At 38.8% G+C, this 15,981-nt stretch overlaps 1 protein-coding gene across 1 annotated transcript in view; it reads left to right on the plus strand.

The window, feature by feature from the left end:
• The first annotated feature begins 522 nt into the window (after positions 1–522).
• malrd1 (MAM and LDL receptor class A domain containing 1) overlaps positions 523–15,981 on the plus strand; it is a 67,629-nt gene continuing 52,170 nt past the window's right edge. The window contains exons 1-6 of the mRNA XM_084939941.1: positions 523–700; positions 2,312–2,443; positions 2,526–2,614; positions 2,694–2,858; positions 10,580–10,676; positions 14,622–14,753. Coding sequence (XP_084796067.1) covers positions 523–700; positions 2,312–2,443; positions 2,526–2,614; positions 2,694–2,858; positions 10,580–10,676; positions 14,622–14,753 — 793 coding nt within the window. The remainder of the gene's footprint in view (positions 701–2,311; positions 2,444–2,525; positions 2,615–2,693; positions 2,859–10,579; positions 10,677–14,621; positions 14,754–15,981) is intronic.

Here is a 15,981-nt window from a genome sequence, read left to right on the forward strand (position 1 = left end):
AAGTTAGAGAGACAAGTTTGACATGGTGCAGAGGAGGGATAGGGGATATACTGTACAAAGGATGTTATATATGGAGCTACCAGGCAGGAGGAAAAGAGGGAAACCACACAAAATATGAAGTATTGTCACAATCATGCAAGATGCAGTAACTTAAGTACAGAGTAAAGATCATTTCTGAATCTAATTTCAATCCAAAATTAAAAAAAAAAAAAATAGAGGCAATAAAATGTGGGCTTAGGAGACTTTGGTTATTTCTGCCCCTTTGTCATTACATGTGTCCATGTTAAACACATGAGCAGGAACAGTGACCTTGTTGAGTAACAGCAATAAAACCCATTTATTACTCTTTACAGCATGAATGCTGAGCACACGTATGGTATCAATCCAGGAGCTGAGTACGCTGTACACAGTGAGGAAAAGCCGCTCTACACCAGGACTTCTTCCTCATGTCCTGACAGAAAAATGCTTCATTTGGAGGTGAAAATTAGGCATTTTAGTTGAAGGGCAAACAATAAGCTGCTGATGGCGTCACCGCTTGGCTTGGTGTGGCTGGTGTTAGCCTTCACTTTGGTATTCAAGCCAGTGGCTGCCAACACCTGTTCGAACCAGGATTTTTCCTGCTCTCACGGATTATGCGTGTCTGAGGACTGTGTGTGTGACTTCACCGACGACTGTGGAGACAGCAGCGATGAAAACAATTGTGAGTAAAATGTGAAAATGGACACACAGTATAGAAAAATCCGAGAGTAAAAATCTATTTTTATCCACGATCTGGTTTCAGTTCATAGACTTTGTAAATTTGCTTGTGAATCAAACATTTTCTCTTTATATTAAATGCAGTGGAGAACAACTTATCCTCATCCTTTTTTCATCTTTGAGAGCAAACTTATCACACATTTACTTTTCTTTTCTCTCCCTGAGAACTCCTGTTGCTTTAAGCTGCACAAAGTGTGTAACAAAATGCACCGAAACAGAAAGAGTTTGTGTTTACTGATATTTGTTGAGCAGTTCGAAGCATTGTGTTTGAAATGACCTGAAAATATTACTCCTTTTATGCTCACTCCTCTTCAGTATGGCTAAGCTAGATGCCTAAGTACGGCAACCACAACACATTGACATGTGCACCTTGAATGGTGGATTCACCAATATGATTGCCTTTTATGTTATTGATCCTTCCATTTAGCTTCACATCAGTTTGATGTCTGTTGTCTGGGAGGTGCACAGTGATGTGAAGTAATCAACAATGCCCCTCAGATGTCTTAAGCCTAAAGTAACAAACCTATTTTAAAGATGTTAGGAGTAGAAAGTACAGTCATTTGGACATTGCACAAAAGACGTAGAGAAGAGGTGGAGTGGGTGGAGACTAGTGTCTGGGGTGATTTGTGATTGAAAGATAGCAGCAAGAGTGGAAGGAAAGGTTAGCGGCAGTGAGACCTGATGTGACGTGTGGTTTGGAGGGCTGACAAAAAGACAGGAGGCTCAGCTGAAGATTTTAAGATTCTGATTTAGAGTGAGAGCAGATGAGATTAGATATGAGTACATCAGAGCGACAGATCAGGTCGAGCAGTTTGGAGACAAGGTTAGAGAAACAAGGCTGGTTTGAGATGGTGTAGACATGTGCTGATATGTTGATGATGAAGCTGACAGGCAGGAGAAGAAGAGGAAGACCACAGAGAGGATTCACAAATGTAATTAAGGAGTACATGGAGGCAAAGATATTTGTAATAATTAATATGCACTTCATTACTTTCCACCTCTATGTGTCATCATGACGTGTCACTCTAAACTATCAGGCTTATATCCAACTGAAAAAAATAATGGGACTAAAAGAATAAACAACTGTCTTAAAGTGCATTTTCTAAAATAATATTTTTTCTTCCTTAACCATTAAGAACTATTATCTTTGGTCATTTATTGTTCATTTATTGTGTACTGTAGTTACAAAACTTTTTTTTGATCATTAATCTTACTAGCGCTTTAGGAGTAAGCCTTGTTCTAAAAATCTGTAGCTTTAGGGCTGGTCTCTAAAATCCAGATCAGTAGAATAAAACAAATAGAAGTTTAATCTAATCGAAAGCTTTACTGAGTACATTTTTATGATGGATAGTAAATTTTGTCAACAAGGATCTATAAATGGGCAGTGATTGTTGTATGGTTGCTAATCTTGCCTGATACCTCTGAAAATACGCCACGGCACTTTTGAATTATAAACTGCAGTTTACACTTGAATCTATAATGACGTGAACTACATCAGAGGCTTAACAACAAAAGAGCAGAAGTGAAATATATGTGTTACCATTTTCTGCTGCAGGTTCGATGTATGAGAGGTGTGACTTTGAGGAGGGTTTCTGTGACCTGATCCAAAGCTCAGAAATGAGGGCTCAGTGGTCCAGAACAACTGAGGTCGCTGGACTCAAACATGACCACACAAACAACAAATCAGGTTGGAGCAGCTGTCATTTCCAAATGATAACAACACCTATTATGAAAGTTTTCCTTTAAATTTTCCTCCTCTCTCCCTTCAGCACATTTTCTGTCCCTGTTACCCGTCAGAGGAAACAAAACCACAGCAGACCTGAAAAGTATAGTCTTCCCACCCAGCCACACCTGCCAGGTAACAGAATCTACAGTAAACCACAGCCTCCACCAATGTGACATCACCTGATCACCTTCTTTTCATTTCTGCTTGTCAGATGAGTTTCTATTATTATTTTGGAGCAACTCACGGAGATCTTCAGGTCCTGGTTCAAACTCATCCAGCAGGTCAGAGCACAGCAGTGTGGAAACCCTCAACTCAACTACAGAAGGATACGTGGCTGCGGGAAATCCTTTGCTTTTCCAGGAATGACAGTTTTCAGGTCTGTAACAGTGTAATTACTGTCTAATACTAACAGCGTGTCCCATATCAGATCATGGTGTCACAAATGGTCTCAGTTATATTAGTATTTAATTTCTAATTCATACATATTAAACCATTCTTTAAAATACCCCCGACTCCAGCTTGTTAGCGTTTAATCAAATGTATTATTACCTTAGGCACCAGCAGTGCTACTTCTCTTATCTTTCTGATACTATACAGTAGTCTTTGTGCAGTATTTGAAAAAGCTCTTTTTTATTTTAGTTTTAATATTTTAAAGTAAGAGCCCATAGCAAATGTGCTAAATTGTACTGTGCCTTTTGTATTGTAGCTCAGTATCACTGTAGTGCATTAGCTGTGTCTCGTACTCTGCACTGCTCCTGAGTAGAATTTACAAAAGGAAAAAGTCCGAATGCAGCTCATTCGAGCCCACAATAAAAATGAATGAGCAGCAAAACCCGAGAGCAGATTTTGGAGGCACAAGAAAAGAAAAATATATCCATTAGATGCTTGGATCCTTTTCCTGTGAGCTGCACTTTGACTGATGAATGAAAACAGGTTCTATAACATATAATTTATTGTCTTTGTAACTTGACAATCTACCTACTGTCTTTAATTTAAACAATATAATCTTAAAGCTGCTCTTATCATTGTTTCCTTAAATAACATTTAAGAGAATCATCAGATGACTGCATTTTCCCTCAATTTTGTGCATCCCCTTGCTTTGGCTTTGCAGCCAAACATCTTTTGCTTCCTTGATTTACTATCTTTTTTATCCGAGTCATTTTTCAGCCACAGCAGACAGGTGTTTTTAAAAACGATCCCAGCAGCACACAAACAAAATTAGCAACATAAGGGATGGTGCATTTAGCGGTTAAGGAGTCGAACATTTACACCAGAGCTCGGGATGTTCTTGTGGAAAGCACACCTTTTTGATTGTGAGCGCTGATGCCATCAAGTTCCCATTAAGCCCTGCAACTAGACCTAATTTGATAAAGTGAAGTATTCTGCCTGGGAACATATAAACTAAAATAATTTGTGTCTAGCAGCCATATTGTGGCCTGGGGCCCCTCCAACAGAGAAAGCCAGATAATTAGCTAACCGCTCAGGACCTCAGTTGACCACATAAATGAGCTCTCAGGCTTAGGCTCTTTCTGGCTTTTGCCGGTGCTGCCTCATCAGGAGCTGGTGGAGAAAACATCTGAACTATATGGAGGTCATCCCAATAAATGGTCAAAAGTCATGCTTGTCATGACGTTGGGCCTACATCATAACCTCTTGATGTTTTACTATAATCTGGTTCAAAGGCTTTCTCAGGTTTAGTAGGTGTTATGGTATACAGTGTTAATAATGCAGTGTAGGGTTTATTGTAACTAGCGAAGTCGTCACAGAAGAAGTAAGCTTCACGTCAGGAGCTTTTTATATCCACTGCGAGGGTAGTGACCTACTCTTAAGAGGCCATCTGGAGTCCTGTGAAGCCTGCTGTTGTGTCCTTCCAGTGTCCTGAGACAATGTCAGTGTGTCACCGTCCCCTCTTCTCTGCCTTCACCATCTGTCCCCTATGAGTGCCCGCTCAGTTTTGTGATGTAGCCGACCAGTAGCAGGGGGAGTAAAGAGAGGCCACCTCTCTGCTAACATTCACTTTCCCCTCCATTAATCCACTTCCTGTTTCCAAGGTAGTTTGGTTAATTGGGTTTTCATTTGCCGTGATTTCAGTTTCAGTCAGTTTGCTTTATGGGCTGCACCCTGAGGTTAGATTTGCTCTTTAATTGTGTAGCGGAAGAACTTTTCATTTGGTCAGCTTGAATCTTGTAAGATCAACAAAAAATATATCACCCATATAAATTTTTTTTCCAGAAGCTGGAGGATGAAAATCTAATCTGCGATATGATTAAGGGTGTTTTGTTGTGCTGCTTCTACTCACAATAACGACATGACTCTGTGGATAAAAATACCCAAGATTTTAAGAAAGCGGGGGCACACTGTCTGGATCAGATAAACACTCCGGCTCAGCTGTGAAATCCTAAATAAACAGTTATGTAAACTCATTGCTGTAGATTATATTACCCTTGTGACCTCAATTTTCACTTGTGGAGGTAAAAGAAAAACCATCTGAGATGTGTGACTGATGGAAATTCTATTTTTCTGAGCAGTCTTGATGACGCAATCTACTGTTTGCTGAGATCAGTCATAAATGACAGGCTGTAAATCTGCACCGGTGCAGATAAACGCTGCTCTGTGGACTTTGATCAGCGTGTCTATGATATTATTCTGATAGCACTCTGACTAAGGCTTCGTTTACACTGCAAATCTGTGAGCTTGATTCTGATCATTTGATCAGATCTAATTTATTTGTAATAGTTGTAGTTTTGATATATATTTTACTTTATTAGATTTCAGTGTGAACCAGTTAAGGTCCTAAATTGACCAAAACAACAACACATTACTGTTTTAATGTGTTGTAATGTTCAGTAGGGTGCACAGAGCATTTCTTCCTATTCATCTAGGAAAAGGGATAATAGGTGTAGTTATTTAGTCAAATATATGTAAACAGACATGGATTTACAATATATATGGCAAAAACAGACTTTTTTGCAATTCTAATGAGCTGAAAAGTCAATATTTAGCGTGACCACCTTTATTTTTCAGTACAGCGTGAACTCTTAGGCAGCTTTCTTGTAATTTCTTTAAGTCTTCAGGAATAGTTCTCCAGGCTTCTTGAAGGACATTTAAAGCTGTTCTTTGAATGTTTCTGCCTTTTGTTCTGTTCTCCGTCAAGATGATTCCACCCTGCTTTAATAATATTGTGGTCCGAGCTCTGGGGAGGCCTATCCATGACTGATACTGCGCCTCTGTGCTTTTTTCTATCCAAATATGCATCAGCAGGAGTTTTCTGGGTCATCGTCAGGCTGAAAAATGAACCTGTTGTCAATCAGACTCTTTCCAGATAAATTGTTAACAATTCCATCAAACTGGACATGATCCCGACACCAATGGCTGAAATGCAGCGCCAAACCATGACCGAGCCTCCACTGTGTCTAAAAGGCTGTGGACACTCACTGTTGTATCTCTTTCCTGACCTCCTCTGTACACATTGACAACAATCTGAGCCAAAATTCTGGATTCATTATTTCATGCTGTTCACTTTTATATCAAGCCTTGTGTAATTTGGCTGACATTAGCCTTTTTTCCCTGTCTCCCATCCTTAAGAAGGGCTTCTTCAAAGGCTCCCGTCCATTGAGACCATTTCTGATGAGGCTTCAGTGAACAGTAGACAGATTTATTAAAGGGTCAGGTGTCTCTTTCAGGTCATGTGTCAGGTCTTTGCTAGATTTCTTTTTTCTTCTTCCTTTTTTTCCTTCATCTATCCACCTATTTTTGTTGTTGCTTCTTTTTTTTATTTTATTCCCATACTTGTTACAACCTGTTGTAATAAATTTAGAAACAAGTATTTAAACAGAAATCAGGAATAATCAGTGAGAACAAATATGAAAACTGAATGGGTATATGAATATTAACAGTAATAACGATTACGATTTTTAAGACATTAATAATATTAGGCTCACTCAAATTCTAAATAATTTAATAGGAACTGAATGGATCCTGACATTTTTTAAGAAAGACAGGCACTACAAAAAGACGGACAAAACCCACAAACGTTAGGATCAGCTAATATAACAGCATTCTGCAAAAACAAGGTTTAATAAAGCTTCACGGTCCAACATGCTCATGTAGCCTTTGTTTGTGTAGCAGAGCTGCAGCAGCCTGTTCCATTGATAAGAAGCCCATAAAGTGTTATTTATAAGTTAATATTCAGTAGAAGCCAATACATTTGTGAGAGGATTAGAAAGAGGGTGAGGATTAAAAGAGCTAACCGTTGAATTAGGCTTTTTGAAGCACAAATGTTCTGTATGTATGCCGATACAGAGCTGGAATTATGAGTGGTGGGACTGTGACAATAACTATTTAATTGAAAAAGACTTTATCCCAAATATTAGAATGCTAAGGGACATTTTTATATCTGTTGATGACTCTAAACCACAGGTGTCGAACTCCAGGCCTCGAGGGCCGGTGTCCTGCAGGTTTTAGATGTGTCCTTGATCCAACACAGCTGATTTAAATGGCTAAATGACCTCCTCAACATGTCTTGAAGTTCTCCAGAAGCCTGGTAATATGCTAATCATTTGATTTAGGTGTGTTGACCCAGGGTGAGATCTAAAACCTGCAGGGCACCGGCCCTTGAGGCCTGGAGTTCAACACCCCTGCTCTAAACAAAGCTCTTTTCACACTGAATAAATAAATGAGAACTGTATCTGGTTGAGGACCATTTAGTAAACCTGCACAAAGCAAAAGTGGAAAAAACTCTGATTCTGTCATTTAAGAAATAAAATAAAATACAAATGAAGTCACATATGATATAAAAATCACTGGCCATTTCATTAGGTACACTATGAATGTCGATCTGTGGGATCAGCACTCTTGTACAGGAAGTCTGGAGCAGCTCTCTGTTTAAAAAGTCCTAATCTCTGATACTACATGTCTTCCCCAGCAGGCAGTGCAGAGCTTAGATGGAGCCAATAACTCAGGAGACTCAATGCATTTAAGCTACCTCTCTCCTCTGTGTGTCTACCCCACATATCTCCATGGTCCCTTTGTCCCTGAGTAGCCTTGGGAGTCAAAATAAATTCTATGGCCACACCTGTTAATGGCAGCTCTCCTCTAGATCAGCGCAGTGACTTGGAAAACTAAACTCCAGGAGTCTGTTGCATTCAGAGGCTGGAGTGAGCTGTAATATATGCATTATATTAATGCAGATTAATACTCAGGTTTTTACCTTTACTGTTTCACAAAGGGTTAAAAAGCAAGGAGCAAAGCAAAAGCAGAATTAAAAAAAGGATAAAAACAGAATAAAATCATTTGAATTATACTTGTTTAATTAACCTATTCTGAGCTAATGCTGACTTTGTTCTCATCTTTGATAAACGAGTTGAAAAGAGAATGACTACACCTCGACCATGATGCACGCATCTCTGATCCGTGTTGATACTAATAGTCCAACAGGACAGCAGCAGCCTGTGGAAATTCAATCCCCCAGGAATACAGTGGAAATCCAAACTCTCTTGAATGTATAATCTAACATAGTAAACCTGAGCAGAGAAAAAAACAAAAAATACAAAACTAATTTGCACGTTCACAGTTTGGGCAGCAGTTCATCGCTCTAGAGTCTCTGCTGGAATTTCTTAGATCCAATCTTCTGAACTGCTCATCTCACAGAAGAGAAAGGGAAGAACCATTTATTTCTGCACAACACTTTAGTACCTGGTCATCCTTTCTCCCCCTTCTCCTTCTAGTCATTACATCTTCTGAGATTACATCTGACCCCACACATGAAGACATCCAGTTACATTTGTTTGGCGTCTAATCACACGATGTCCAGCCACACTATATCGTCCTCTTATTATTTGACTTTTCTACATATATGATTTAAAGTTTAAAAAACTTTAACGTCACTTCATTACATTTTCTTTTTTTCTATGTTATTCTTTTTTTTTTTTTTTTAATTCTTTATTTCTAAAATATTACTTCACGAAGGTGATTACAGGCATTAATCAACACAATTTACAAGGGCAAAACAAAACGAAAGAGAAAAAAAAAACAAAAAAAAAACAGTCGGGGGTGACCAGTTAGCTAGGTTGGTGGTTTCAAGCTTTGAAAAGAAGATTCGGTTTATGGGTATTGGCATATAGGACCCACTTATCCCAACACAAATGGAACCAACCCACCCTGTCATTGACATGAGCTGTTACTTCCTCCATCCTATAAATCTCTAGTGTAATTTCCCACCATAATGACAAGGTCGGTATATCTTGCAAGGACCATTTCTTAGTTATACTTTTCTTACTTGCAACAAGTAAAGCTCTTAACAGACATGTATCATTTTTAGACCAGTTCTGCGGTATACAACCAAAAAAGATTGTCTTCATGTCCAAAGAGAATGTACAGTCAAAAATGCCTTGTAATGTACCATGAATGTCTTTCCAGTAAGTCCGTAGCACAGGACAGTCCCACATAATATGGGTGTGATGTGCTTGTTGGTGTCCACAGTTTCTCCAACACACAGGAGGATTCCCATCATAATGAGCCTTTTGACACGGAGTAATAAAGAACCTTATCAAAGACTTCCATCCGAATTCCCTCCAGCTGTTGGAGGAAGTACTCCTCCATTGCCATTCCCACATCTGAGTCCATTCATCCCTTGAAATACACATCCCTCCCTCTATGTTATTCTTAACATAAATTTATAATTACCCTGTTTTTACATCCATTTTAACATAATCTCTTGTAAATTCTAATACAGAGGAATACTTTTTCCTCACTTTTTCTCCTCAAAGCTCTGTTTGCCATTCACAATTTACACACACACACACACACATACACATCACGCCTTCCAAGGCCAGTCTCAGTGAGAGGCCTGCTATTATTATATTACTATTATTTGTTATATCGATTAAACTTAAACCTGATTATAATCTGATCAGTATCAAGCAGTTAAGCCTCATTAACTGTCAGAAAAATCTTATGAGTTATAGTTCGGTGTTCAACAATTATGACACTTAATACCATTTCTCTTATTCAGAATTATGTATAATGATGGGTTAGTGACACATTTCTTATCTTTCACATGCCTGCAAACACACAGAGACACAAATCTAAACTGGATCATGTCTATTTGTCTATGCAAACAAAATCCAAACACTACAATAATTTTCATTACTCAAACTGCATTTTTCATACAGCATATTGATTAGATTTCTTTCGTGACTTTCATAACCAAGAATAAAGATGATTTACAATTAGCAAAAGCACATGTAGATAAACTCTTTTATAGCACTGTGTCATTTTTGACACAAAGTCTGGATGTTAAGACCTTTTACCCTCTCTCAGATGTAACTCATTGTGATGCCTGAACCACTGATACAACGTAGGATAGATTAGTTCGTGCTGCTTACACCAAATTCTGACCCTACCATCTGTTGAACTTCAGCATGTCATCTTGATCAAGTCTACATGCATAAATTAATTGGGCTGCTGCCATGTGATTGGCTGTTAAAGAGTAATTATAGGACAGGTGTACCTAAAGAAGTGGCTGGTAAATGTATGAATCACAGATTTGGCCCATGTTTGCCGAAGAAAATGTAACTGGTTGGTTTGTTTATGGCTGTGCTTCTCAATAACAGACCCCTCTGGATTTGAATCAGCTTTATTTGTGTTGCTTCAAAATCACAGGTCACTTTAGATCACATCTAACTGAACTGCAGAGGTTACATCACATCAGCCTTAAACTGCACATTTATGCTGCCAGCAAGTAAATGTGAGCAAGTTAACACACCAAAATAGGAAGATTAAGCTCATATAAGTTATATTATGAACAACTTCTGTCAGTCTTATTTGTGCCTCATTTCTTTCTTGGTGATTTTGTTCTTCTCTTGTTTTCATTGTCCTTTCTTCCCACTAGTTTCCCACTAACATGTGAATAAGCTCACAGCTTTAGCTTGGAGCAAGAGCTATAGGCTTACACATGTCTAAGCACAGTAAACACCACATGCACAGATGCTCTACACATACTATATGCATGCATGACAACCAAAGCAAACCAATGGTGTAAATTAAAAGTGGTGGCTGAGTACTCTTTTATCAATTCTTTCTTTCTTTATCTACCAGGTGGTGATTCGAGGAGAACTTTCAGCTGACAGCGAGGCCTCTGAGGTCCTGGCCATCGATGACTTATCCTTCAGCCCCGGCTGCGGGGCTGTGTCTGGTACTGGTACCATTAATAACATCGCACCACACAGACAGCACAAGTTCACACCCTGACATTTTGAAATATCGCCGCACATAAACAGACCCCCACAAACTTGTTTTGAATACCGATACCAGGGAGGTAGGGTGCTAAAACACCTGGGATGGCATTCAAAACAGAATAACTGCATCGTTAAAATAGTGCTTAGTGCATGTTTTGCTCTGAATATGGAGCGTTTTTTGTGTGTGTTGGCTTATTTGTGTCGGCTGTAACGTGCCGCCTGCAGCTCCATGATGAATTTGATGCGGTTCAATATCTTGACCGGGAGCGTTCAATAAAGCACTGTCCAGTTAGCATTTTGGACATAATCTGAACATGTTGCTTTCACATTATTTTATACAGTTGCGAGCCCAAAGCATAGCATCACCACAACCTGTTCATGTTCTCTCATCATGAAATAAACAGCAGTTGAACTTTTTTATTGATCGTCTTGTTTAGACTACAACCTTGAGCTTATTTTCACCACAAACTGAATAACAACAGGTCCTTATGATGGGACTTTGGTGTAGAAGGATGCAGAGCAGGGCAGCTCGGCTCGTTTGTGATGAATGTGAATAACCTTTAAAAAATTAACTCATAGAGGTTGTGGCAAAATTGTATGTTAAGGAAGAGAGCCTTCGTAACTAGGCTTAATTTCTGTGACTAAAACTTTCAAAAATGTACATTTTTCATGTAAACATTAAATCTAGTTGGAATCTGTATGTGGAGAGTTGCTCTTGGCATTTTCAGCTCATTGTTTTTGGTCAGTCCCAGTAGACTTATTCAATACCTACCCGGCACCAGAGCAGCAGCTAATGAGACATTATTTTCTTGAGGAGATGGTGAAGATCTAAACTGTACACAGGGGAGGAGTGAATGCTGGTGCTGTATAAACAGGCAACTGTTTTCAACATGCTTTCTATATAATATTAAAGTTGTCAGTTTTTTGTTTACAGCCTTTTATCCTTCTTTCTTTTTTTGCTGCTCCCAAATGGGGAAAAAGTGGCAAAGAGTATTTAATAATGCAAAAGATCTTGTCACTGCGTATTCTTAAGAGTGTGGTGAAGCATCACCAAGCCTAGTTTGGCATGTCTAAGTAGACGAGACAGTTCAGTGTCACCTTGGCTCATGGTCCCTTTGCTTCCATCTGTCTTCTGCACTCACCGTGGATTTATTAAAAGCTCCAGACTTCAAAAGAGGACTGTTAGTGTCCCTTTAATCACATAAAAACCAATAAACCAAATGCTAAATAGTGCATAACAGACAGCTCATTAGTCAAATTTTAAACTCAAATCAACTTAATACTTTTTTCTTTTACAGTCAAAACTCTGCTAACACTACCTGAGCTGCACATATACGATTTAAGACACTGTTTTGAAAAGTGTCCGACATCTAATCATGCCAACCACAAGGTTACAGAGGATTTTTATACATCCTTTATTATTCATCCTGTCTCATCTATGGCCGATTTATTTGTTAGACTCAGTACTGGCGGCTTCACATGATCAAAATATAACCAATATATCTGAGCTGTGATCGAGTGCATGTGGCTTTGGAACTAAGTTGCTGTAACTGTTTACCACGTTGTGTTGCAATCATTATTTTTCATTTATGTTCTGCACAGGAGTTCATTTTATAGTTCTCAAACTGAGCGCACAAGTTTGCAGACAGAAAACTATTTTCAGGCACACCTTTTTAAATGATATAATATTCAGTTATGCTTGTGGTGGGTGATGTACAGAGTTAACGTAATGACTTGGACCTCTGGTTAAGTTCAGGCAACAAAGCCGCTTGGTGAAGCTTTGCAGTTATACATTAAATGTTAAAAGACCAGTTTTGGTTAACACTTTAATGCCTTGCCTATCATATTTGACACATTCGATACAAAAAAGAAGCCCAGTACAGCAAATATGATACAACTTACAACTCATATATGCAAATTATTATTTAATTAACTAAAAAAACAAACAAACAGTTGGAGGGTTTAATAAATTCTTCAGTTTCAAAAGTTGAAATTAATTTCTTACAATTATTTCATGGTTCACATTTTAAAGGGTTGAGCTTTGCTCTAGTTTTGAGTTAAATATTAACAGACCAATCTTTTCTTTTAAAAAAAAAATAGTGCTCAAATATCCTCATAATTTTTGTGCAACTTCAAACAATATTTTTATAATTATCCCATTTATTTGAGAGAAAAGAATCCACATAGGTTTTATTTGCTATGATGCCTCCATCCATCACAAGGGCAGCAGCCTAAGCAGAGAAGCCCAGATCTCCCACTCATCCAGGGGAACACTGTGGTGTCTCCAGGCTACCCACGAAATGTATCTTGGGTCTATCCCAGGGCCTCTTCCCAGTATGACATGCTTGGATCACCTCAGCTGGCTCCTTTTAAGTGTAGGAGTATCAGCTCTACTCTGAGTCACTCCTGAATTACTGAGCTCCTCATCCTATCTCTAAGGGAGACAGTCTCATTCTTCTTATTGCAAATTAGTTGAACATTAAAGCAATCTGTAAGCAGCTGTTATGTGCCATTTAGAGTGTGGACACACACTGGACTGGCAGGCATAATAACAGAAGAAACTGCTGCTGAGTGATTCTCCAAATTGAATTCAACAAAAAGACAATCCAAAAGAAAAAAATTACAGCAGCAGGAAACGCAAGCTCTGGAAACAGCAGGGAGTGAAAAACAGAAAGACAGCACACATACTGACCACTCCCAGTTCTCATTTCCAGAAATGCCTATCCTTGATTCCTCTCCTCGCGTCTTACTCCATCTCACAAAGATACGAGCAGATGAGGCGAGGGAGAGACACGAGGAAAGAGAAAGACAGCAAGCATTTAACAAAATGAGACATCCTCGCCTGTGAGCCTCGTTTTAAAGCGATGCCAATTAAATTTGATGCAACTGCATCAAATATTCCTGCATTTCATGATTTCTGATGCAACAGTGCTCGCGACATGATTTATATTTAGGATCGCAACGTGGCTTAATGTGAAGTGATGCCATACGCTTTTTAAAGTTACAAACAGAAGCAATGCAGGGCAGAAAGGTGGATCATCTTAAAGTAATTTATTGGTCCTCCAGCAAGCCTCATTTCTCCTCTGTCCTCCTTCAGTGAACACTGAGACAGATTTTCAGGACACGGGCGGGAGAACAAAGGACAAAGGAGACAAGGACACATAAGCAGTGAAATGAGAAAAGCCGCAGAACTCTGGAAACAGCGAGTAGTGACAAACTGATGCAGACAGTGGGAGAGATAAGACTGACAGGGCTGACTGGACACAGGTGAAAAAAATTAGGGTGGGGCAACAAATCAGAAAAGTGGGAAACAAGACAAGCACGGGAAGCAAAAACAAGTGGGACATGCAACGTATTTAATATTTTCAGAGTATGAAATACTTTTAAAATGCAGCCAAGAGAAAACATGAACTAAAATTCGTAACAAAACCTGACAGCTTTACCTCTTAGTGCTGTATTAATCCAAATCCTTCTCAGTTTTAATCCTTTCGGCTGAGTTTATTCCTTATTTCTTTTCAAAGAGAGATACTAAAAACTCGATACAGCAGCAAAGCAGCCTTTAAAAGACTTCATTTCAGTAGCCAGCCAGAAGCCATTTACAAATTAGGCAATTTTTCAAATGTTTCCAATACTCCTAATAAGAGGAATGAAGCTGAGTTCATTTGAGTGATAAGGTCTGAGATGATATTGATTAAAATATCCAAACTACTCAACAGTTGTATCCAGTCTTCCATAACATAGCTAATGCACTCTATCTCAACACAGTTAAGTTCATCTTTATTAATAACTGTGGTAGCAACTGTAACTCTTTATTAGCTCCTGACTATCAAAGAGCGTCTTGCCAGTGAATACTGCTTTCTCATCCAAATGTACTAATGTCGTGTTTTACTGGTCCTTCTTAGGGAGGAGGGTGTCCTCTCCTCCTGCCTGCCCTCCCTTGTGGTTCGTGTGCGATGATGGGGAGTGTATCGAGGAGAGCAAAGTGTGTGACTTCACCCCGCATTGTTCCTCTGGAGAGGATGAAGCCAGCTGCCGTAAGGATCTTATATCTGAGTTCACACATGAAAACAAACCAAATCGCACTGGTATGCTCGACTGAGCGACAGGCAGCATGAATTCCTGTTCATCCACTTTGAACTATATTATTACCTTAGTTAAATATGATTTATATTTTTTTAATTATCTGATACCACATTCACATTTTAGGCTTCATATTTGTGGCGAACTAGTTTGTTTTTGTTTTTGCATGATACATTTCTTATTAAGTGAAAAAAAACCCATAAAAATTATAAATATTTTACTTCAAATCACAGTTACAGTACTGTGCAAATGTCTTTAGTCACTCATTTCTTTATATTTTGCTTCCAAGAAACCAGACTTTCTCTTGAGCAACAGCTCTTCAGGCTTTCTGAAGGTCTCAGAGTTTTTCTCACTCTTATTCGTTTGTAGTCAAGTTCTTATACTTGAAGATTTTCTGGAGAGTTTTAAAAAACTTGTTAAGCCACTTAACACAGAGGAACTAGTATTGTGTCTGCACATAACAGACTACTTAGCAAAGAACCAATTTTAAACTGCTTCTTTGGTCACTTTGCTATTAGCAGTCTGTTGCAAAAACAGATAATTTGTTCCCGTTACAAAAAATTCCAAAGATAACACAGTTTGAAAAGGATAAAAAAAAAAAAAGGATTTTTGCAACTTTTGGTGTTTCCCAACAAACTATTAGCTGAAAAATCTGTGCAGCGTGTCCTAAGAACTTTCAGAAAACTGGACAAGTGAAGGACAAAAGAAGAAGTCGATCCAGCAACAATCCAGAAATAGTTTTAGTGGAAAGTTGGCTGTAAAGAAGCAACTCTTAAGGTAGCAAAATAAGGAAAAACACGTGTGTATCAATTTTTTTCAGTTCAAATCATCACGGTGAGTGTCAACAACAGGGTGGATTTATGAAAGAAGAAAACTACCCTCAGATTTGGATACAACATGCAGTAGCACACGGGAAGCATTTGATCGACAGCGGCTGAAATTTTCATCGTAACAATGATCCCTGATCCACTTAGCAATGCAGTCAAAGCATACCTGGACAGAAAACACACAATAGCACACCATTAATCATGGATTGGCCTCCCCAGACCGCAACATTATTAAAGCAGTGTGAGATCATCTTGACAGAGAAGAGAATAAAAAAGCAGCTGTGTGTTTGCACATTTCACCACCAACAGCCAACAGCAGACCTACAGTAGAAACTGGATGCCAGAGTCAATACAA

The sequence above is a fragment of the Perissodus microlepis genome, chromosome 9 (genome assembly GCF_051167445.1).
Source record: "Perissodus microlepis isolate ML-2025 ecotype Zambia chromosome 9, ASM5116744v1, whole genome shotgun sequence".
NCBI lineage: Eukaryota > Metazoa > Chordata > Actinopteri > Cichliformes > Cichlidae > Perissodus > Perissodus microlepis.